Source organism: Actinia tenebrosa, unplaced genomic scaffold, assembly GCF_029948245.1.
Source record: "Actinia tenebrosa isolate PJP-AT-01 unplaced genomic scaffold, QUT_ActTen_1.0 PGA_scaffold9__36_contigs__length_13948895, whole genome shotgun sequence".
NCBI lineage: Eukaryota > Metazoa > Cnidaria > Anthozoa > Actiniaria > Actiniidae > Actinia > Actinia tenebrosa.
In genome coordinates this window covers 11041970-11067541 of record NW_028292586.1, presented here as the reverse complement: position 1 = coordinate 11067541, position 25572 = coordinate 11041970, and the positions used below count along the sequence as shown (strand labels likewise).

Sequence of the window (25572 nt, the reverse complement as noted above, 5' to 3'; positions counted from 1 at the left end):
TTGTTCTTTAGTGATTTCGAGCCATTTTAGGTTTTCAAATCCTGCTAAGATGGCTAAATCCAAAACTAATAAAACACAAGGACGATGTACTGTAAACAACACTTCATGTGAGTAAATATTAGCTGTTATTTTTCCTTTGTTAAATTACAATCAGTTCTCAAACTTGTATGGGCTTCCTGTAGTTCCTGGTGGCTTCCTATTATGTTACCAAGACAACAATCTCTCAGGTGCTCTCTACTTTACCTCTAGTGTTGCAGTGACAGCATTAACCTGAATAGTTGCCCTTTGAGAGGGGTGGCCTGGGAGAGAAGGCTCTTCCCCACTCCCACTTGGTTGGCCAGCCAACGAAAGGGCCACTAGGCAGGCTATGTCAGTTTATGGTGCCCTCCATTAAGCTGGCTCGACCCAGCTTCCAGAGTACTGCACACATGGGCATTTGATGGGAAGAGGGTGTGTTTTGTCATTTCTACAAATTTCCCCTCACTCTAAAAAAAAGAACTAGTCAAAGTCCCTACAGTATTCTCCAATAATTATTGCAGTTCCAGTTCATCTATGGTAATACATGTGCAACTGATTTTCAGATTTTATGTTTCTTGAAACAGTACCAATGTACTGATACAATAAAGCCCATGGCCACTTCTGAGATATTCAGCCCTACAGTATGTGCATACAGGATAATGATGACTTCTGAGATATGCTTCGCTTGTCACACAAATATTTAATAAGAGGCTTCATGCATAATGCTCAGTGATTCAAGACAGGAGAAAAAATACATTTAATATAGTATATCGCCTCGTACTGAAACATTAGTGCAAGACATTGAAGCAAATCTCGAGGAGGGTTAGTCTTTGCACCAATATAAAATTTAATTTGTCATGGGAATGAAAAAGTTATAACTTGAATGTTCTTTTCAATTAATGTGCCACTAAATGTAGCTCTCCTAATGGCTGAACAACAGCATGCCGCTCCATTTTCTAATGCGCGTGTGTATGCCATTCTTTTAAATAGATTTTTTTCTTTTCCTGGTGATCAAATCATTTTGCATTTTGAGCCTTCTTCTCTTTTTGAAGTTCTTTTTCCTAGAATTTCAAAAGAAATATTTCGTTTAAATATTTTTAGAATTAAATATCCGTATCCATATACAATACTTATACTATATTAGCAGATAGCATGATCTAGGTGCCTTAGCCCAAATCTACCCTGGTTTCCAGTTCGGGTGGGGGGGGGGGGGGGGGTACTACCACCCCAACTTGGGTAGGGGTGTGCCACCAGGACCTCAAAACCCTGACCCTATCCCAGACCTAAAATTTTGATTTTACATACCCTACCACAGACTAAAACTAATAATTGTACACTCTATCTCAGACTAAAAGACGGATCCGAAATATACAGTTTTACAATCAATTGCAATCAATATTTACCAACATTTTTATTGTTTTTGTGTCAGCAGAAAGCATAGCCTATTCGCCAGACAAAAATGACCAAATCGTAACCCTATCCCAGACTAAAATGATACCATATCGTAGACAAAATGTCAAAAAATGATACCCTACCCCAGACCCAAAAGCCGAAATACCATACCCTATAGGGCGGCACATACCCGTATAGCAAATAAAGGGGAGTACCCCCCCCCCCCCCCCCCGGGGTTTCCAGTGGCTCTGTTAATTCAATGCTTCTTCACAGGCTAAAAAACTTCTACAAACCAGGGTTTGGACAGCTTGCTTATTCCCATATAGTATAGTAGTAATAAATTATGCATTCAGCGTGTGTAATGAAATAGAGAGAATAAGAGAAAAATATCAAATGACCTAGATATAGCTTTGCGAGGAGAAAATTATTGTTTATCCTGTTAATTGGCCACCATGTGAAACAGGTCAATTAGTAACAGGGTATTGCAAATATCAGTGCAGTACAGTTACTTTTCAGAACAACAACCAGTAACTTAGTGATTTGCATGTTTTTCAAGTGTCAGACAGAATAACTTACACAGCAATTACAGAAAATTTACACTAATATACTAGAAGGGATGGCTCATTTTTTTACCATTATGGGGGGCTGGTGGGATTTAGGGGGCCCACATTAAAAAATATGGCATCACAAAAATAATTAGCAAAAAATATGATTAACAAAAAGACATTTTTTTCCTCTTTTTTTCCGCAGGGGGCCACGTAAAAAATAATTCCACTTGGGAAAGGGTCATATATATTTTCACAAACAATAATTCACATCCTACCATGTAATCCTCAATGACGTTCCATATTATTTTATATTTTATTCATACCTTTTCTACCATTGAAACAAGCTTTCCATTATTAGCAAGAATATTGAGAAGTTCCATTATGAGTGGCAGATAGTTGTGCTTTCTTCTAATATTTTCTACCTTTGAAATTGAAAACGAATAACAAAATACAAATCACTGTAAATAAAATATTTTTTATCATGGTATACTGATTTTGTGTTGGTTTGGGAAAAGATCAATACCCCCACCAGAGAAGGCAATTGGAATACTCAGGGAACATTTTAAATAACCTTTAAATTTTATTGCTACCCTGAAACAGACTAGTCTCCCCCACAGCCGCTTTCAGTGTCGTCACGCAATGCTTTCTCCCCTTAGAAACAGCCACCTGTAACTCAATGTAAAGCACCTTTGATTATCCATAAAGAAAGTGTGCTATACACTCAATTGAAGAATTGTTGTCGGGTTCAGAAATAGAACATAGAAGCTGAGACCGAAATGGCACATGGGAAATGCCATAATTATATTATAATTTATTCATTTGCGCCATCCATGCAGTCAGTTTAGAATGCCTTATGCGTATTAAAGACAGTGGATGATGCCATGGGTCACCGGTCACAGCATGCATCTAATTAACGTACTTCCCAAGTGCCATTTCGGTCTCACCTTCTATATTCTATGTTTCTGAACCCGACAACGATTCTTTGAGTGTATACAGTAAATCACAAATCATCATCATTAATATGGTTTCAGTTAAAATATATATAATACAAATGATAAAAACCTTGTATCTCAGCATCTTATCATCCTCAGCAGCGACAAGACTTCGTAACCTTGTGATCTCTGCATTTATTGTATGGATTATGTCTTCACATTCTTTTACTGATGCACTTTGATCTGTTTCCATCGCTTCACCTCCCTACAATTAACAGAGACAATACATCTAATAAGTCCGGGTAATTATTTTCCACCATTCATCATCATAATAATAATAAATACTATACTCTAAGGTGTTTGCTACCAAAATGCATAGAATGATATTTTGTAAAACTGTAACACAGTCTTAATCTCAAAAGAAATAGCAAAAATAATTTGATTAATAAAATTAATAGATATGAAGCTGAATGAAAATACAAAATAATATAATGCAGCAAATTCTTGGTTATTTAGGGGATTTGGATTAACTTATTAACTTATTAACCGACGCATACGCTTACGTAAGCGGTCACGAGGCAGGTATAGGATAAACTGTTGGTCACAGCAGTATATTTGGGGTACGTAGACAGGAAAACTGAAAAAATCAAGCCAGCACATAACAGAACAGATATAAGTAACAGTTTAAACAGTTCCTAACGGCTAAAAAAAACACGAATATAATAGAGTCTAATGGCTAAAAATCCACCAATTTTTGCCCTAGCGCCCTTGCTGTGACCTAATACAGGTATATGAGGTAAAACCTATTACTAATAATATAAAATAATAATATCACTATTATATTACTATTAATTACAGCTGTATATTGACCACATTAAAAAAAAGACAGCACATCTGCTGAACAAGTCCAGACTTTGAAACCAATACTATATTTCTTTATCATCTCCTAGATATTATAAGAAGCAGATACAGTAAGATAGGCCCAACTGTCTGAGAAACCAACCTCTGGATTGGAAGATGATGACTTCAATTCTTCAATCTTTAAAGAGCAAAAAATAAATAACAATTAAGTAATGTACAAGAAATATATTTGAAACAGAAATTGAAAAAGAAATTTCAATTTTTCCACCAGATAAAGAAAACTGAAATTTACATTAATACTCTGTGAGGTTTAATAAATGGCCAGCCAGTTCATGTCAGCATGGATGATGGGCTAAATTATTTTTAGCTCATTCATAACGCTACAGTACCTGTGTCTGGCTCAACTTTACTTGCAAAAATGATGAGCAAGACAAAGATATGACCAGAAAAAATCCAATTCTGACCAGACGTTTCCAATAATACTAATAATGATGATGATGATGATGATTGTGATGATCATGATCATGATAATAATATTTTATTTCTTAGAGCAGGCTGATTATTCTGGCAGCTTTCACCGATATAAGGACCTGCTTTCACTCACACTCACTACCATTACTATGATATGCACACAACGCTCGACTCACATGTTGAATTTTTAATTAAAGAGGGAGGAAAACCTGAGAACCTGGAGAAAAACCCTTGCGGCACAGGAGAGAACAATACATCAAACAAACTCAATTCATGTGGCAACCACAGGGCTTGAACCAGCAACCCGACCCTTTGGACTCACAGTGGTGAAAGATGCCACATTAGCAGCGTACGCCACCCATGCCACCCAGTTTACATGCATTCATTAAAGGCTTGACTAACAGTGTTCTATCTACTATAATTATATAGCAATTATTTTAGTGCAATTAATCTTCCCTTCCTTTAAACAATAACCCCTTGAAAACAGCTAAACTGTAGTTGCAGTATAATTACTGATCTTATCAAAATCCATTGTTTTCAGTCCGCATTATCCCAACGAATGCATAGAGGAAAATCAGACATATTTATATTAGTTCATTCATTATTGGCTTTGTTTCTATGATAAACAAGCTAGAAAGAAAACAATTGGATTTTGATAAGAGCAATGATCATACTAGATAATCACTTCGATATAATACTAGATAATTCACCTCAGTAATTATCTATTAATTAATACATGTATCGTCATTGAACGCAAATCTGGCTGCACATGAGTTCCAACCTACTTTTTCCAACAAGTGCTGTTTTTTCATGTTCAGAGTATCCATTTGCTTAAGGAATGTCATCTTCCTGTCTGATATTATGGCCATTAAGTTAAACCTTATCTCTTCTGATGAATATCTGCTTATCAATGAAACAAACATTGATTAAGAGAATTATTGGGTCCAAGCATTCATTACAAGTATCTGCTGTAACTGTAGGGGTAGGGGTCTTGCTTTTTAACAGCGTTTTCCAATAACATGCTCAAAATCATGCTGCTCTCAAAATACAGCACTTTTCAATAACATGCTCAAAAATCATGCTGTTGTACAATTTGCTCACTCATTACAAAGCAGGTTTCGTTAGGCATGTACATGGCTTCAAAGCTTTGCATTTTTCAACAATGCCATGGAAACACTTTGATTAAGGTCCACCTAACCAAAACCTCATTTGTTATAACAACAGCAAATTGTACAATATCTGTGCATGTGATTGAAAAGCATTTACAAACGTTTTACAAACTTCAAGAGAAAATGGACATTTTTTAGTTTTTCACTGGTAACAAAAATAACTAACATGAGATACTAATAACACATTACTATTAGGCAATGAGTATGGTAATGTCTGCATGGTACCTTACTTTTGCATTCTGGCCTCAATGATGGGTTTGCAGGCACTCAGCCAATTGTCATGGTTACAAGCACCTAAAAATAATTATCCAAGATTATAAATAAGGACTTCTTAGTAATTATTGTCAGTACTACAGATGTCAGCAAACTGCAGAACTGAGACAATGGCAGTTTGCCAACATCCCTACCTAGCAATTAGATTTGAAATGTCTGGATGTTCTCCGACTTGCTATACATTAAGATGGTTAATTAGTTTCATGTGATACAATAATATTTGATGTCATACAGAGCACATACAGTAAAACCATGAGAAATAAAAACAATGTTGATATTGACAATGATATAGCTATTTAGTGACTAAATAGTTGCTATATCACTCAACCAGAACATTCATTACAAAAAAGAAAACTAAAAATAATAAGACCTATTTATCAACTAATAGCTGCTATCAATCAACAAGAACATTCATTACAAAAAAGACTCTGTATAGATCTCACCTACATTTTGCACACCACACCCCACCTGGCTAAAATGATCTCTTGTGTATTTAAATTTGTGTAATGAAAGTTCTGGCTTAGTGAAAGCAACTATTACCTATAGTTACTAAAAAGCTACAGCAAACTATTTTTCAGAGTGTGAACTTTGACAGTTTTTATTTCATGGTTTTATTGCATGCGCTCTAGTTCAATGCCTGGTTTGGTTATACTGCATTCTCGGCTACATGTAAATCTCATTTTTTTAGTTGAGTTGGTTTGATGTGTCATTCACACCACAAGGGTTTTCATCCAGGTTCTGCATATATTCTCCCTCCATAAAAATCAGCATGTGATCATGAGTTTAGTAAATGAGTGGTAGTGCATGTTGAGAAGATCCCTCAGGACCTTAATGTAAAACATGCTTGTGACTTACTGTAGGTATTCAAGCAGTTTTCGTATGACTGTGAAAAGCTTAGTGCTTTAAGCATGACATATGCCGTGACCATGATGCTTTTTAGAATTTTAATTGGCTGATTTTTTTCACACACAATATGATTGTTCTTGCATTGCTGTGACCTTGGCCTGACTGTGTCAGTGCCGTGTTTATGCCATGTTCCGGGTATTTGATTGGATGGGGAGTAAATTCTCGTGCAATGTGATTGATCTGGCGTATCCCTTGCTGTGTCACGACCGTGTTCATGCCGTGAACTTTTCACAGTCATATGAAAACTGCACTCCTGAATAAAGATTGATCATTAATTAATATTAATCCCCTTAACTTCTTGGTGAGTGATGGTTATAAAACTTAATTAGTTTTCTTTGCATTGATGATACATTAAATATGTACTGTATTCTTTGTCAGTATTGAAGATAATTTTAAATTACCATGATCTATGGGTCCTTCCTTTAGTCCATCAAGCTCATACAGTCTGCCATTGATTGGGACGTATGCAACAAAGTGATAAACATCATCATCCTTTTGTGCAACTTTTGAATCAAACTCAAACATCTGCTGCCTTCATACACAAAGAAAAAAAGAAAATTAATTAGCTTTTTTAATAACAGGGCTGACTTTAGTTTCCTGTCATCTTTTTATTGCTGATAGAACTGCAGAAGAGAAGGTGACCTTTTCACCTCGATGTGGTGGCGTAGTGGGGGGGGGGGGGGCATTTCAACACTTAATTACCAAACTTTTTATTAATAAAGTGTCGAAATATAAAAAAAAGCAAAATATCAGAAATTAGATTGACAGAACTAAAAAAAACTACAGTGTTTAAATCTTTTTGTTTCTTTTGTTTGTTAGTTTCTGTTTGTTTTGTTTTGACTGGTTTTTTGCTTTGTTTGTTTTTGTTTTTTTTTGTTTTTTTTTGTTTTTTTGTTTTGCTTTTTTGTTTTGCTTTTTTTTTTTTTTTTTTTGGTTTTTTTTTTGTTTTTTTTTTTTTGTTTTTTGTTTTTTGTTTTATTTTTTGTTTTGTTTTTTTGTTTTTTTGTTTTATTTGTTTTGTTTTTTTTTGTTTTTTTTTCTTTTCCCTATGTAGCAGTGTGTCTTAATTATTACTAACCTTGAAAAGCCATTGTGTACACTTCTCATGACATCTGAATTGGTCAAACTCAATCCTTTTAACTAAAAACAAAAGAAATAATATAGTCACAGGCAAATTATTTTTTAGCTTATTTTATACCTTGTTCTGCCTCAACGTTATTAGTCAAAATGACCAGCAAGGTAGAGATTTGACCAGACAAGTCCCAGTTCTTGCCAGATATTGTCCGATGTTCGGAAATTTCTATAAAGTTTTGCAACAGTCAAAACAGTCTCAGAAAGTGAAAAATAATGGAATTACACTTGTTACTTACTGCACTGTCAAAAGTAGCTGAAAATTCTTTGAATGTAGTGAGGTTTGGTCCAAGGTCCAAGTCAGGATGATTTGTATTTAACAGTACACTAAGAATGGCTTGTGTTGCACATGCATTTGAGATTACCTGAAGCAAAGAAAAAAAATTAATCTTAAATCCTTGAAGGTGAAGTGAGCAGAAAAATATGAAATAAGTACCATAAATATTTTTGCATATACAAAACATGCTGTATCATGATCATAATGAAGATGATGGTAATGATGATGATGATGATGATGGTAGTGATGACGAAAATAATGATGGTGATGATGATGATGATGCTGATGATGGTGTTGGTAATGATGCTGATGATGGTGATGATGACGATGATCATGATCATGATGGTGATGAAAATGACTGATAACAGATCAAGAGTATGTGCTTCCTGTGCTAATACAAACCTGTTTTGCGAAGAAAATCCCATGTGCTCTGCTATCTTGCACAACAGTGCCTACAGATTCTTCACCAGGCTTCCATTTGAATAAGAAAATCAATCCATGTACAGGTCTACAATTACACAAAATAAGAGGGTTAAATTATGAAACAATTCAGTAAGGTAAGGAGGGAAGCATTGAATGTCCAGTTACCTTAGACTTTCTAAAGATGCTTGATCAAGACTGTAAATCTCTTCTACTTGAGTTCCTGTACATCCTACATGTATCAACAACACATATCAGGCATATGAGCATAAGAAATCAGGAAGAAATAATAAGAAATATTTGTAAATAATATAAGCAATATTTAATCGATTTATATAATTTTTCATAATTACAATAACTAATATTAAATAATATTGATGATCATGATTATGATGATTACGACCATGGGAAGGCATTAGTTCTCATTCAACCAATGAGAGCGCGAGTTATAATACATTGTTGGTCGGTGGTCAATCTGTGATTCATCAAGGATGAAGCTATTCTTGGTTTGCAATCAATCCCAAGAGAGCACAATAACGAAAGGGATGTCCGCCATGTTGGAAGATATAACAAAAGAATTCATTTAAAAATCTTTTGTCAAATTCTTCCAACATGGCGGCTATGACGTCTATTGCAAACGAAGAATAGAAAAAATCGTAAAATTTTTGTTTGAATACAGCGAATTGCTAGCTGGAATAACGAGCAAATCCCTTTAAATAGGTGCGTATGGAAACGTCTCAGAGTCTTCTAGCTGGGCACAAGTACGATACTTATCAGGAGACCTATATTCGTATATACATTGAGGAAAAGCAGGCATCGCACGTGTACAGTACGTCTTGAGTACATGTACAAATGTCCTCAGTCTCTTTATTTTACGTTTATCGATAGATACCGAAGTAATTCAAACGAAACCATATGTATGAATAGTATGTTATTAAAACATAGATGCCTGTTGATGATTTTCTTACCAAATCCACGAATGAGCTCAGTAAATACCCCTGGATCGCTCTCAATCAAACACCACTCTGCTCCAGCCGCCATCTTGAATATTACCCACAACCCAAAGCGCTCCTTATTGAGAGCCCCGGATAATCTAACCAGCGGTATTCCTCATAGTAAATATGGCGGACAAGGCAGTCTACATCTTTTGATATTGTAATTGTCTGGTCTAAAATATTGGCTAGAAGGTCATTCATTACCTTTTAAGATTCGTGGAAACTTATTCTGATATGGTAAGAGACAGATCTTACATTTTATCACACTCTTTTCTTATGTTTTATTGGAGATAAAATTCATCGATGTTAAAAGGGAAGTAGGAAGATGTTCTACTGGATAGCAAGCTAGTGATGTATAGAATTGTCATCTAATTGTATTATCGGTTGAGGTGGTTTTTTAAAACTAGGAATGGAACAAGATAAAAAGATATAAGCTTATTCTTCGTTTGCAATAGACGTCATAGCCGCCATGTTGGAAGAATTTGACAAAAGATTTTTCAATGAATTCTTTTGTCATATCTTCCAACATGGCGGACATCCCTTTTGTTATTGTGCTCTCTTGGGATTGATTGCAAACCAAGAATAAGGGATATGAGCTTATAAAGCCTTAGAACTTAGAAAAAAATTAAAATTTAAGGAATCATTATAATGAATGCTGTTGAATTATTTTTGCAGGGCACACAAATAAAAGATGTTACAATAGCTGCAGATGCCCCCAAAACTCTTCTTTTAGATAAACATGCAGACTTCATATTTAGTTATGGAAAAAAGAAAGACACTGATTATGTGAGGGAAGAATGTTCACAAATATTTTATCAATATATATATTTAAAAAACTCATTAATAATTCATGAAGGAAACACAATAGAAATCATGACCATGAAGGAGGTTTTATATCTGATATAGATTCGTCTTCATTTGCATAAACTTTAACTTGGATTTTCTCTATCAAACTTGGTTCATTTCGTAAAGAATTCGGTACAGTATGAGAACATACATCAGGAGTTTTTTAAGCTGTTTAATAAACTCGCAGATCGTGTCTTATCGGGTCTAAAACCACTCAGCTACGCCTCGTGTTTTATACCTGATAAAACACTCCTGCTCGTTTATTAAACAGTACATATATATATATGACAAATATTATTATTATTGTTATTATTATTTTTGTTGTTGTTGTTGTTGTTTTTAATTTCTCATATTTTGACCCATTTTGACCCATGATTTACCAGTTATACAGTATGCACTGAGTTAGATACTGGAGATAGATTCAAAAACTTTATTTATAGAGAGTAATTAAGACTTTGCCTACACGTATCCATTTTTGCATGAAAACACAAACTTCATAATCCATTTTTAAATATTTTCCTGTCCACATGTACCATCTTCAGATCATTTTTACCCGTCCACACGTATCCGCAAAATACGACTCGAGAGCACATTAGCCTTTATAGAGCATGCAATCATCATAAATATGGCGTGGCCTGAGACTAGTTCCAGTTCTGTTTTCCCCCGTCTACATGAATACGGATAAACTGTTTTCTAAAAATTTTCCACTCTAGCTGGAGAGTGTTTTTAAAAAGTTCCATTTTTGGCGAACATATTTGCTGGATATATGTGGATGGAAGGCCAATCCACAAAGAAAAAGTTGCGTTTTCATGCAAAAATGGATTTGTGTGGACAGGGTCTAATTCAGCAATGAGGTTGGTATTTAGAGAGGCACTACATAATAGAACTACATGACACACTATATGCTGGGTTATTTTCAAATTCCCCATTGTAATCAAATGTTATTGGTCAAATTGGAACTTTCCATGTCTACTACAAATAAGTATGAAATATCGATTTTTATCAATTTTAATAAATAATATTTATTTGTACTTCAAATAAGGGACAGAACAAAAAATAAATAAAATTTTGAAATTTGAAAATTGAAGTGTGACATAGCAAGGTTTTTCAGAGTTTTCTTAACATGGCATTTCCCTTTATATTTTACATTTTTGATTTTCTTGGCTTCAGGACTACTGTATGACAGAGTACCTGAGAATGAGTGGAATTTACTGGGGTTTGACAGCCATGGCTTTGATGGATAGATTAGACCAATTGAACCGAGATGAAGTCTTAGAATTTGTCAAGTCTTGTCACCATGAAAATGGAGGATTTAGTGCAAGTGTTAACCATGACCCACACCTGCTTTATACACTAAGTGCTCTTCAGGTACATCTCATTTTGTTTCGGCTTTCTTTCCCGGGGGGGTGGGGGTACTCCCCTACATTTGCTATACGGGTATGTGCCGCCTTATAGGGTATGGTTTTTCGGCATTTGGGTCTGGGGTAGGGTATCATTTTTCGACATTTTGTCTGGGATAGGGTATCATTTTAGACTGGGATAGGGTTAACGATTTGGTCATTTTTGTCTGGCGAACAGGCTACACTTTCTGCCGGCACAAAAACCGAATAAAAACCTTAGTAAATATTGATTGTAGTCTGTTGAAAAACGGTCTTTTCCGTCTTTTAGTCTGGGATAGGGTGTACAATTCTTAGTTTTAGTCTGGGGTAGGGTATGTAAAATCAAAATTTTAGGTCTGGGATAGGGTCAGGGTTTTGAGGTCCTGGTGGCACACCCCTACCCAAGTTGGGGTGGTAGTACCCCCCGGGCTTTCTTTACACCATCACATCACTGTAGCCATGTTGGATGGCAGGAACATGGTAATTGTTCTATATAAGAAAGATTTAATTCCCAAGAACAAAAGGATATTGTTCTGCAATCTAACCACAGGCAGCCCAAGCTGTATTGTGGGTGTGGGCACATGATGGTGCAAAACCTCTATAGTTGAAAAATATCCAGTAGTGGTATAATCTTAAATATTCCTATCCTATTGAAAATAAGGAAGTTCAATAATCGGGATATATTCTTATTTTCCGCAGATTTTAGTCCTTTATGATGCTTTAGATACTGTTGATGTTAAGAAAATTGTAGAATATGTAAAGAAATTACAGCAACCAGATGGATCATTCTATGCAGATAAGTGGGGTAAAGTACTGTTCATTACTTAATGGAAAACAATACAAAAAAGCATCATTTTGTTCTGCTGAAGAGGGGGCTTCAGCCCCCCTTTGCCCCTCCTGGATCCGCCCTTGAGGCTGACATAAAAATATAAAAGAAATACCACAAATTCCAGTCAGAAAAAGTGTTTCTTCAATCTTAGTACATTAATATCTGGGGGGGAAAAGAAAAAGAAAATTCCTAAATGCGCTTTAGTGTTGTTGATCAAAATTATTTATCAAAATTGACTATAACATGTATAACATGTATCAGTCAGATGCAGAACCGTTCTAACAGTCCTGGGAAAATTATACAACTGTACTGAAGTGACATTGAACTTTTTTTATTCTTAGGTGAGGTCGATACAAGATTTTCATTTTGTGCAATAGCTAGTTTACAGATTTTAGTAAGTACAGCCTATCTGTAACTTTCTACTGTCCTCGTTATAAACAAGATGTGTTAAATTCTCCTTGAATGCATTGGAAATGTTGACCAAATGTGCAGACATGCTTTCATATATACCATGTTTGTCTATACACATTCTACATTTCAAAGAAACCATCTAATTTCAACGAGCAAGCAAAAGTTTGTCTGTATTTTCTTTCTTTGCTGCTTGAGATCCATGTATGATAAAGGAGGGAGGAGGGGGAACAATGTGGAGTCTCTAAATACCACAGGTAACCCATTGAAATAAGTAAAAACAGACAAAGCAAGGGATGAGTACTGCAGATCGGAGAAGTCTAGCTTGACAGCATAAAAAATATAATTTGGGCAATGCATCCATGAAGAGCTGTCTTATTAATTTGGTACCTTGTTTTATATTTTTAGTGCAAAGCTGACTTCCTTGATGCATTTTTACACTCCTAAATCATATTCAATGAAAGTAGATAGCTATAGCTAGAAAGTTATTAACTTTATATATTCATTTTTCAGGATCACCTAGATGCCATTGATGTTGATAAAGCAGTAGAATATGTCGTATCTTGTATGAATTTTGATGGTGGATTTGGTTGTCGTCCAGGATCTGAATCCCATGCAGGCCAGGTTTGTTACCATGATGATAAACAACACAATAGAAATAAACCATTTTAGTTTATGTATCAAAAAGCTGTATTATTGACATTTCCAAATCAGGAGAACATGATTGTACACTTTTTGGAAATATTGGTGGTGGACCAGGAAGTGACTGGCATATAAATATGCTTTTTATCCTTGCCATTTTTTTATAGTTATTATTTTATGGATTAAATAATCTTATCTAATCTTATCTTATCTTGCTAGGGTGCAAATAATATACCCATGAAATAGTTAGGATGAAATAGGAGATAGTTAGTGCTTAATTAGACAACACATAGGAATTCAGTGAGGCATGACAAGGGCACGGGCGTTTACTAGAGTAACATCTCAATATGCAACTGAATAGATACGAAAATGCGAACATGTAAAATGAAACAACGGAAAAGCATGTACAATAAAATATCGTTTCATTTTTTGTAAGTGTGTTTAAGAATATTTTAAAATGCACGCCCTTGAGTAGCACACGTGCACTAGTTTACCTGTCACGGCTCGCCTATTTCTTTAACTAATTAGACTTAGGCAACCAATAGCACAAAGTTAGTAATAAGTTAGCTAGCACTCTATTATCAGTTATCCATTAATGTGTTTGCTTGCCTGATTTGTTTGCCCTTTACTATAAGCTGCCAATGGTTTGATTGAATTAAAAATATTTGATTTGTCCATTCATTTTGTACTCATTTATTCAATCCATCATTCATCCATTCATTCCTTCATTCGTTTATTCATTCATTATTTCATTATTTTTTCAATTCATTCATACAGCCTGCCCACCCATGTACATATCCATCCAATCATTTATTCACTTTTAATTAATAATAATTTGTGGATTCTGCTTTTAATACACCAACTGGCATTCTATATTGTATATTAATGCATATTTTCCTTAATTAAAGCCATCATTGGTCCAATTTGTTTGCAGATTTATTGTTGTCTTGGAGCTTTGTCCATAACAAATGCCCTTCACCATGTTAATGTTGATATGTTAGGCTGGTGGCTTTGTGAAAGACAGCTTCCCTCAGGAGGCCTGAATGGTGCGTACAACTTAATTACATCTGGCTTATTCAGGGTTCCCGGGGGTCAGGGAAAAGTCAGGGAATTTTGTTTAAAGTTAACTATGAGTATCTGTGTGATACTCATACTGTTTGCAATTGTCGAATAGACTAATAAATATTTTCAAATAATGAAAAAAAATATTGAAGTATTTAGTATCATTTATGCTGGACAGTTTAATTATGTTGGATATCCTGTCTAATATGTGGGGCCTAGGTAAAAGTTAGGCATGTGGCCCATGCTTGCCCATGCGGCTCAACAAGGTCAATGAAAACTGTTATTTAGTCAGGGAAACGTCAGTGAAAAATCAGGGAATTTTTATTTTCAAAATGGCTGGGAACCCTGTTATTAGTACCTGGGAACCAATACCTGGAACATCAAAGGCTTCTGGGATTGCTTTCCTCCTTTTCATGCTGCCAATTGACCTTTTTGGCTTGCGCATACTGTTTTCCCATTTCAGACCACGTGTCCTTTCCTCCCGGGGGGGTACTCTTGCCAGTTTAGGGTAGAGATGTGCCGCTGAGCCCTGATCTGAACCCTGACCCTGTTCTAGAGTAAAATCGCTGAAATTCATACCCTGTTCCAGAGCAAGATTGCTGAAAACCACACTCTGTTCAGGTATTGCAAAAATAGATACCCTGTTCCAGAGAGGAGAGAGTGTGATTTCATATACCCTGTTCCAGAGGGAACGCGATTTTATATACCCTGTTCCAGAGTAGAATCGCTGAAAACCATACCCTGTTTGGCGGCATGTACCCGTATAGCGAATATAGGGGATTACCCACCCCCCGGGGCTGAGATGTCTATTTGTTAATTTGATCTTTCCCGTATAAATGATATTTGAAGGGTTTTCTTGAGCCGAGGTTGTCTAACCTTCATTACAGGTGTTCATCATTGGTATTGGTCAGGCTGAGGCAGAACCTGATTGAGGATAAATGTCAAAATCTACAATTCATTCTTTGTTCACAGTTTGAAATCAGTTTTTTCTAGCTTTGTAATTTGTTGAATGTGTAATCTGATTTGCACAGGTCGTCCTGAGAAGCTTCCTGATGTCTGTTATTCATGGTGGGTTCTAGCATCTTTAAAAATAATTGGTAAAGTACACTGGATTGACAAGGTAATGAATTATTCATTAACTAGACTTTTATCTGTGACATCTCAATATTTAGTAACTAGTAACATTAAATGCATACCTAACATTTTATTATTATTATTTGTATGGGAAATGCGTTAGAAAATAATCTCTAGCTTGCTTGCCACCCAACACAATGCACTTTGTCATACAAGTTCTGGTGAATTGTGCAATTTCATTTATATTAAATGCCATTTTCCCTATATATTATGATTGTGAACTGAAACCCTCATTCCTTACTAATATCTACTAATAATATCTATGAATAATACTATCTTACTAGTAATACTGGTGTCTGGTGTTCATTTTGATGCAACTGCTCATTTTAAGGGGGCTAGGATACCATAACCTGTGCAAGTAGATGTTGCCCAATAAAGCCAATCTGACCTTAATTTTCAGATCAATACAGATTAATGTTCTATATGTATATACTGTAGTGTCTAGACTATATCTATATCTTATTGCTTTGACTCTGATATGCATATCGATTTCATGAGTGTAATGAAATCTATTGTACATTTGTACGATGTGGTGTCAGTGTCGTTCTCAATCAAGCGTATTTCACAAAGTTCTAATTTTTATTTTTATTTTTTATTATTTCAGGAAAAGCTGATAACATATATTTTGGCTTGTCAAGACAATGAAACTGGTGGTTTTGCTGACAGGCCTGGAGACATGGTAATTTAAAGCACTAGACTATTTGAAAAATAATATCAATTATGTCGAGGGATCCAAGTCTTCCTAGAAAACATAATAATGTGATATCGCCATATTTCCACTATTTTTAGCAGTATATATAAATATCCAGAACTTGAATTTGGTATAAAACCGCAAAAGATTATTTGGTTATCAAGTATCAAGTACTGTAGTTTAGGGATCTAATCCCAGTAGTCCCCATGACCTGTGATTGCTCTGCTACTCCCATGAGCTTTTGTGGTTCTTTCAAAGAGCTCCACCAGGTTTCCTCGGTGTTCAGCTATTCACTCCCCCCTTCCCTCCCCATCCTCCCTTCCCTCCCCCTCCCCTTTCCCTCCCCCTCCCCCTTCCCTCCCCCTCCCCCCTCCTCCCACCCACCATTGAGATAGTGAAAATAGAATAAGAATCTCCTGGCTTTGTTCTAGGTCGACCCTTTTCATACTGTGTTTGGACTGACTGGCCTATCACTGCTGGGATCTAATGAAGTCGAAGAAATTAACCCAGTATACTGCTTACCTCAGAAGACTATCAACAAACTCAAGTCTCAACCAGAACTTCTTGACTGACAAATATATAGTGTCACTGGTGTCACTGTCAGTGCTGTAATCTAAATGGGGGGGAGGGGGCTGGCTTAACTAAGGAACGTCAAACGACCTCAAATTGATACCAAACTGGAACAAACACATAAATCACACTATACAATAGTTGGAGTTATTTCGCTTTATTATTTCATAGAGATATCGGAAAGAGTATTAAAGAATTCGAGCGGGTCCGGGTCTACCATGTGTTTCGAATGGCCAGCTCAAATGGCATACGTAAACCAAGGTCGTCCAATTAAAATTATAATAAATATTTAGGTTACCATTAAACACATTATGTTTACAAAATGTACGTGTGTACCCAGGTCAGGGCTGTTTTCTTGTAAAGCCAAAGTTCCTTGGTGCTTCTTTCAGCGGTTTTCGTATGAATGGTAAACCGAATAGGGCAAAACCTGTAGTCGTACTGCAGCCGCACCGTATCTTGCTGTAGCCGTAACTATGTCGTGTGCCGTGATTGATGAATTACTGGAAGATTAAGAGAAGCCACGTCAATAGTATTACGCCATGTGACGCGTTATTACAACACTTCTCACGTGCGAAATCGTACAATTTGTCGTCTCGACGAAATAGGTGGACGTCCATCAAGGCCTTTCCATGACTCTCCTTAGGCACTTGCCTTTGAAAGTTTTTTTTTTCGACAATGTTTTGGAAACACTTTGATTGGCGTCCATAAAAACTTTTTTTTTTGGCGCGACAGATAATTGTCCGATTCCGCGAGTGTGATTGAGAGATGCGCTGTGAAGACGTACAGTACCGTATGTTTTATGTTTTATGGATAACGTGTATAGTTATCGTTACTGATTCTAGAAGGTATGTGCATGTGTTGTTTACAAACAATTTGCTAGTTATAGCCTTGCAAGACCTTTGCAAGATGAAATTCCAAGGGATCTTTGTGGATTTGGCGTGAAAGGTACATTGAACCCTCCCATCCTATATTGACCCTTCCCCCCAATAATCGAGACATCACTACGCCCCTGTCTAGAACTTTGCATGGAATTAAAAATAGTAAAGCTTCGAATGCGGGCTCAAAAATCTGACGATGGAGGGTCTACACTGAAGTTATGAATAAGAATTTTGCTAAAAAAATTGAAGTAGCGAATTAAAGAAGTCCATCATAGCAAAGAGGAAACAAAGAGTGGAGCTGTTGTCTGATTTTTGAGTCAGATTTCTTGGAAAATTAGAAATATGAAATGTTATTGGGCTACAATTGTGTACTTGAAGCTTTCATTCTGCGGAGCCTGGGAATGGTTTAATTTGTACTACACCCTGGTACTACACAGGAAGAAAGAGCAAGGGAGCCGGCTCGACAAAAATAAATATGTTGATTGGTCTTCCTGTGGTACGTATTTATGATTGGTTGCGCGGGCTCATATGTAAACAAATATGGCGGATATATGATACGAATAAATGACGGGGAGTGAAACTATCATCATGTTACAATTCAAAGTACATATAAGAAACAGAAAATACTTATTTAGGCCTCAAGAACACTGCTTTGGCTGCCTAAGATGAAACTGATCTGTGCTGGTCTGCTCAAGACGGGAACCAAATCAATCGCTCGTGCACTGCGAATTCTCGGCTATAAAGTCTACGATTTCGATGAACAAATCTTGTACTATATGGACGAGTGGTTAGATTTGTACAAACATGGTAAGAAACCCGATTTCTATACCATGTTTAAAGATGTAGACGTTGTTATCGATGGCCCGTGCAATTTCTTCTTTGAGGAACTTATAGAAGCATTTCCGGACGCTAAAGTTATTCTATCTATACGAGAAGAAGATGCTTGGATCAGAAGTTATACAAAACACGACGAAACTGCAAAGAATTCCTTCCTTGTAAAGATAAAATGCTTGCTTCCAACATTAAAAAACGTTTGGTTCATTTTTATTAACGGTAGAATAGCAAGCGTAGGGAGTCCTGGTCCAAAGTCATCCTACATCTGTCGCAAGCGATATCGCTGGCACAACGATCGAGTCAAGTCTGTAGTTCCTGCAGACAAGCTGCTTGTCTACAGTGTTGAACAAGGATGGAAACCATTGTGTGAGTTCACCGGCAAGAATATCCCAGACCAGTTATTTCCACACTTGAATGTCAAGGGGGAATATTTCGGCATTTTCTTAAAAGAAACTCAGTTGGGGAAGAAAATAGTAGGAGAATTTAGAGTGTTGCAAGTGTGTTGTGTAGCGGTGGTGGTGGCTCTGATTGGTATTACTTTGATCTACTTGTTTACGCTATTTTAATCTAACAATTTTACAAATTGAGACAAGGCATTTATATCTTACGTATAGAACTAAAGACGGAAGTGGAATTCTTGTTCTTTGGACCATTGTAGATAATGATATATATAGCCAAATAGTTTCGTCTGTTTCGTGACTCCGTCAGATGAAGCCACAGAAGGAGAACACAGGCAGCTCAAGCAATGTGCGGTGTTGGACACATGCAGACTGCAGACTAGGCTTAAAACGATTAGAATGATTCTGATGATAAATAGTTGATAATAAACTACTTGTTTATAGTATTTTGTCTTTCTGAGACGACAGTTAAATCTTACCGTGTTGAATTCGTCAATGACCTCATTTGACCCCTCTCATTGCTTCATCATTGGGAATGATAACAATATTGAAAATGACATAACGAAAAAGACAAATAATAAAAAAGAAGAAGAAGAATACAACGTGTAGTGCGCATTATATCTACGATACATGAGAACTATGAGAGAACTGGATCACCGTTTACTAGTCTACACGTACCGCGAAGAAGTTAACTAATCAGTAGCCGTTATCGACAATGCACTTTTTCATGTTCTGGTGAATTATTCAATTTAACGTGTATTTGCTAATAATCTTGATTATAATACTGGTGTCTGGTGTTCATTTTGATGCAACTGCTCATCTAGGGGGCTAGGATCCCATGACCTGTTCAAGTACGTGTTGCCCAATAAAGCCAATCTGACCTTATTTTTTTGGGTCAATGCAGAATAATTTTTTATATAATTGGTCCAACTGTAATATCTAGACTATTTTTTAAAGCCTTGTATATTGTTATTGCAGTGTGTTGACTAATAAACGGTCTGACTCGCTTCAGTGCACCAATTATTCCCGAGGAAAGCTTTTTTGAGATTTCACTAATATGGATTTTCCATGACAAGGTGTCGTCTATGTCATCTCAAGATATTTAGTATTATCGACCTTTTTTATTTGTTTATTATCTACTTGTAAGGTGATGGTACTATCTCTTAGATTTTGTAGCTTTTCGGGCGTGAGTCAATAATCATGAATTCGGTTTTAGCAATATTTAAGCTTAATTTATTTTAGCTCTAAGCCAAACTATTGATATTTTGAAGTTCTAAATTAATTTGAGTTTTAAGATTACTAATTGTTGAGGCTTCATAGCTAATATTTGTGTAATCAGCGTACATTCTAGGTATGCCTTGTGTAAAATAATTCGGTAAATCATTTATGTATATTAAAAAGAGCAGAGGACCAAGGATTGATCCTTGAGGAACTCCGCAAGTTATAGTTCGAGGACCAGACAGCTGATGATTTGTATCGGCAATGCTGTGTTCTATCACTAAGATACGATTTAAATCCAACTTAATCCTCTTTCTTCAACTCCATAATAACATTCCAGCTTCCTGATGACAATTTCGTGATTGATAGTATCAAAAGCTTTCTTGAGATCAATAAATACCACGCAAATTTAGAAAGCCTTTGTCTATATTGACACACCAGCTATAATAGTTAATAGAGGGGAATGGTTAGGAAACCTATTTTATCAGGTCTTTGTTCGCTTGTGAGGTTGAACCGGTCTTGACCGTGCAATATGTTTGATTTATGCTCATCCGAAATTGCAAAATAAGTAAACATAAACTTTGTTTATAAGCTTATTGTAAGGAATATTCAATTATCTCTTTTAAATCTTTAAGTATTTTGAACTAGCTGCCAAAAGAAAGATTTTGGTCTGTTCACTCAGCCATTGCCACTACTGTATGTTAAAACAATGGTAAAACAAAGATTTGTGCACGCTCACGCTTGAAAAAAGTGAACAACAACCTATAACAATAGAGTTTCCTAACCATTCCCCTCTATTAACTATGCTGCCATGATGTGGAAATAACCTTGATAGGGTCTATACTACGCGTTAATAGAGCATATAACCTTTGGCCGTAACTACGTTTCGCTAAGTTTTGAATCCTTTTACTAACCGAGTTCAATTCCACTTCAATGCTTTGAATATTGAAAAAAAACTCTATTCAAAGAATATAATTAGTAATGCAGAGGTCGGGAACTTCAGAAAGGTTAGCGGGAAAAAACATTTACATGTAATAATGGAACGGAAAGACATATTCGTTCGACAATCTGTTTATAATCTTTGATAGGCGAGTCAACAAAAAAAAACTAGCATAACGGTCTTCCAAGTATCTTAAGAGAACTTGGTACAGTTGTCGACAAACCATAGACCCTACCTTTTGGACCCCCTTTCTGGACCATAATCTGGACCACCATCTGTATGGATCACCATCTGGAACGCCGGTTTAAAGATTAATACAATTATTTTTATGTAAAGTAACTCATTATATAAACTATTTGTTTTGTTTTGTTTTTTTTAACATTCTTTCCTTTCATCGAAAAAAGGCCGACATTTTGTCTCAACCGCTAACCAATATGTCAGTACTCTATTACACAGGAAGCCCAACGTCACACGTGTTATCACTCGACGAAAAAATGGATTTGTCATGTAGGCAAACATATAGACAAATATATGGGCAAATATCATATTTGACTAATAGTAGACAATATTTGCCCAATGACTGTATATGATATGTACCTACACATTTATCCCATGGGCACAGATGGCAAAGTCCGTATGGCCCAGTAAAATCCCAAACGGCAAATATATAGCAGATATCATATCATCCATACATTTACCCGGTAGTAAATGTGAATGCTCATTTGATATGTGCACGTATTTGCCCAGCCCGTATATGTGTTTTATGTCTTACGTATACCCTGTGTTTCCCCAGGCCGTATATGTGATTCATGCCTTACATATACCCTGTATTTTCCCAGGCCGTATATGTGATTAATGCCTTACATTTACCCTGTCTTTGCCCAGGCCGTATATGTGATTAATGCCTTACATATACCCTGTATTTTCCCAGGCCGTATATGTGATTTATGCCTTACATATACCCTGTCTTTGCCCAGGCCGTATATGTGATTTATGCCTTACATATACCCTGTGTTTTCCCAGGCCGTATATGTGATTTATGCCTTACATATACCCTGTATTTTCCAAGGTCGTATATGTGATTTATGCCTTACATATAACCTGTGTTTGCCCAGGCCGTATATGTGATTAATGCCTTACGTATACCCTGTCTTTGCCCAGGTCGTATATGTGATTAATGCCTTACATATACCCTGTATTTTTCCAGGCCGTATATGTGATTTATGCCTTATATATACCATGCGATATGCTCTGACCGTATATGTGATTAATGCCCCCTTAATGCCTTAGATGTACCAGCGCGTCTTAGCCATATTTGCTCAGTTGAATTATGCTCATCATATTTGCTAAATTTAACTATATTATCAGTCTTCAGCTATTGTCACTTATGGCAGGCCAAAAAAAATAGAAACGATATATGTCGTGACAACCACCTCATACTTTAAACATAGCTAACCTATACTAAGAAGCAGGAAAAAAGACATAAATCATACTGAAACATTTTTATTGTGAATTTCCTTTTCTTGACGACTGATTAACTATGAACAATTTGTTAACTACAACTAATTGAAAATGCTAGTTCTGTAAATTAATTATAGGTGTTTGTTTCATCTTGTGACAGAATTTGTGAAAGGAGATCATAATATATTTAGTTGTCAATCGATCTGTGGCTTATGTACGATTCTTTTTAGATATTCTGTAGTAGTACACTTCATTTATAACTGCAAAAACTTAATTAAGGACACCGAACGTGGTTGGGTTTCTACGAGTTTTATGAATTAAATCTTGTGTCACTGTTCCTCCGTTCCTTTGGCCTGATTTCTAGGGTTTTCGTTCTTCTTTCGATTACTTGAACGTTATACTCGTTTACTTGAAGAAATCCAAAGGTCAAACGGTATAGCAGCGGCTATTTAAGCCTATTGACCTTTGGATTTCTTCAAGTAAACAAGTATAATGTTCAAATAATCGAAAGAAGAAGGAAAACCCTAGAAATCAGGCCAAAGGAACGGAGGAACAGTGACACAAGATTTAATTCATAAAACTCGTAGAAACCCCAACCACGTTCGGTGTCCCAGTGCCCTTGATTTGATAAAAACCTTTAGGCTCTCAATGCCCATTCGGGACCTCCAGATGGCCTTGGGCGTCTTGACGGCTCCCCGATTTTCCGCTTCAAAAGCATGGTGAGACTGCGCTCTGACAGCCTCCTTTTTGCCTTTCGGTCCATGCTTTCCATGAACTGATTAGCTAGGGGGCTTCTCCATGGCAGAGGGTGTTTTATTAAAACTTTACTCTGCTTAGTAGGGCCCCCTTCGTTATCAGAGCCACTGTCCGCTGTATCGTCATCAGCCTGGTCATCCGCCTCTGACATCGACTCCTCTGATGACATATACTCCAGTTTCATAATTGCCTTGACTTTCTCTTTGTCCCCTGGTGATAGCGAGGTTGACAAGTCCGCTGCCTTGGATCTGGATTTTAGGAGCTAAAAGAAAAAAGAAAAAAAAAAACACCGTCAGTCAAAGTTTCTTATTAAACAAAGTCATAATCGTTGCAAATTCAGTTTACTTACATTTTGTTTTCTTTGTGTTTTCCGCTGCATCTTTTGATGCCTTCCAAGGGCCCCTGAACGCTCTCTTTTGTTTCTCTTTCTTCTCGTCAGAAAGTGACTTTTAAGGGCAGCTGAAATTATATCAAGTACCCATATATTAAAACTTGAGACAAAATTTGTTAGAAATTTTGGCATTTGGCCGACAATTACTCCTTTAGCATCCATTTGTTTTTGCTTTGTTTTGTTTTGTTTTTTTTTTGTTTTTTTTTTTTTCTTTTCCGTGTTATTTTATTTCAAACTGCTTCCCCTCCCTTCGGCATTTGAATATTTCTAAAAGGATTTCGTTACCCCCCTCCCCCCCCCCCCCCGACCACCACCACCCTTTGTCCTCACCCCTCCCCCCCGGGTTAACTTTGATAGGTGCATAAGGCCTTTCGCACTTCGTAATATAAAATACATAAATACCTTCTAACTCGACGGCAGAGACATCCTTATGAACATTCAGAACTCTATCCCTTATTGCGTTATTAATCTGTTCGTTGACGTCATCTCTGAAACTAATTAGGAAATGCCATATTTGAGTGGTAAGTGGAAACTTAATATGGAAAGAAACTATGGATGATTCATACAAGATCATTTTTATTAAATTTTTATACTTACGCTTTAGTAAAATCCCATATAAGAGGGTTTTCTTCCCTGTCCCGTAATTTCTTTGCTACCAAGCGTACTTCAGACTGTAATAACATAATATAATTCATTAAAATCATAAGATGTACCTTAAGTTATTCTTAGACATAGTAATAATGTTTTCATTATTTTTATGGCTGTGATTGTATAATATTGGGGAAAAAATCGAAATCAAATCAATTCCTTTACAAAAAAGGAAATTATCATTATCATTCAGTGTCTTGTTATTGGAAATCGATGATAAAGTTTGGTAGCATTAACCACTGCCATGGCGGGTTTCCCGCCAATTTTAGCATTGCATAAATTATACCGCTGCATAATTATACCAACTACTCTTCGCGCCAAGAATTCCCAGTAAAATTATCAATAAAAATAGCTTGCTTTTTTAAATATTGCCACTTTACTTACTGCAACAGCCTTTGAGACAGTAATCTTGGTCTTGCTGTTGTCCTTGTTCTGCTGGCTTTCTTTTAAGGCGGCTAGTATTTGGCGGTTTTGTTCTTGCAGTTCTTTAAACTGTTTTACAATCGTTTCGAAATTTGAAGAAATTTCTTCTTTTTCGCTGTCGGGGTCAACGTTCTCATTCTCGCTTGTTGCTTGCAATAGGCGATTTCTGTGTTCTCTTAGCACATCCTCGTTACCACCAGGGACAGAGGGAATAAGTATATTAAGCCTTTGAGAATTGGCGCCATTTTCAGTATGTCTACTCGTACTGCTTGTACTGGTAGTTGCAGTAACAGAATGGATTGGCATTGGGCGTCCTGGTAAAGGTGTAGATGTTCTTCCCATTTTTTGATCGCGACGAATGAACGCAATTTATAAGCAAAGATATAGAATGTGCGAGAAACTAGATGACCGACAGAGTTTGTTACCTGTTTGTGACCAAAAGGCGAATGAACGAATAAGCACATCCACCGAACAAATCTACCCCCTATCTATCACGGCGTATCACGTGACTTGTGATGACATATACGTTCATATAATGAAGTCTAATAATAAAAAAAGGAATAACTGTCTTATAAAAATGCTGAAGTTGTATCCAGGATTCATGTTAAGTAATATATCTATTATCTTAAAGCTATTTGCTCCATTTTATAAAGTTATGAAATTTTTTCTAA

At 36.3% G+C, this 25572-nt stretch overlaps 4 protein-coding genes across 4 annotated transcripts; 2 read left to right on the top strand and 2 right to left on the bottom strand.

Moving 5' to 3' along the window:
* Positions 1-514: 514 nt before the first annotated feature.
* LOC116288747 (ubiquitin carboxyl-terminal hydrolase isozyme L5) lies at positions 515-9447 on the bottom strand. The gene is made up of 12 exons (XM_031695577.2): positions 9367-9447; positions 8567-8630; positions 8381-8486; positions 7941-8066; positions 7649-7710; positions 6972-7102; positions 5622-5685; positions 5008-5122; positions 3894-3929; positions 3021-3155; positions 2282-2380; positions 515-1079 (listed from the first exon to the last, which is right to left on the bottom strand). Exons 1-12 carry the CDS (start codon positions 9437-9439, stop codon positions 1035-1037), a joined length of 1056 nt encoding a protein of 351 aa, XP_031551437.2. The 5' UTR covers positions 9440-9447; the 3' UTR covers positions 515-1034.
* A 60-nt stretch (positions 9448-9507) lies between these two features.
* LOC116288727 (geranylgeranyl transferase type-2 subunit beta) lies at positions 9508-17277 on the top strand. Its single transcript, XM_031695559.2, has 10 exons — positions 9508-9630; positions 10069-10179; positions 11410-11607; positions 12318-12423; positions 12789-12841; positions 13369-13479; positions 14432-14543; positions 15591-15679; positions 16298-16372; positions 16816-17277. Exons 1-10 carry the CDS (start codon positions 9628-9630, stop codon positions 16954-16956), a joined length of 999 nt encoding a protein of 332 aa, XP_031551419.1. The 5' UTR covers positions 9508-9627; the 3' UTR covers positions 16957-17277.
* Positions 17278-18355: 1078 nt separating this feature from the next.
* On the top strand, positions 18356-19666 carry LOC116288739 (uncharacterized). Its single transcript, XM_031695566.2, has one exon. The coding sequence runs from the start codon at positions 18498-18500 to the stop codon at positions 19230-19232; it is 735 nt and encodes a 244-aa protein (XP_031551426.2). The 5' UTR covers positions 18356-18497; the 3' UTR covers positions 19233-19666.
* A 3557-nt stretch (positions 19667-23223) lies between these two features.
* LOC148904824 (uncharacterized) lies at positions 23224-25545 on the bottom strand. The gene is made up of 5 exons (XM_089025264.1): positions 24863-25545; positions 24428-24501; positions 24233-24324; positions 23789-23898; positions 23224-23701 (listed from the first exon to the last, which is right to left on the bottom strand). The coding sequence occupies exons 1-5, from the start codon at positions 25241-25243 to the stop codon at positions 23321-23323; spliced, it is 1038 nt and encodes a 345-aa protein (XP_088881390.1). The 5' UTR covers positions 25244-25545; the 3' UTR covers positions 23224-23320.
* Between the last annotated feature and the right edge of the window lie 27 nt (positions 25546-25572).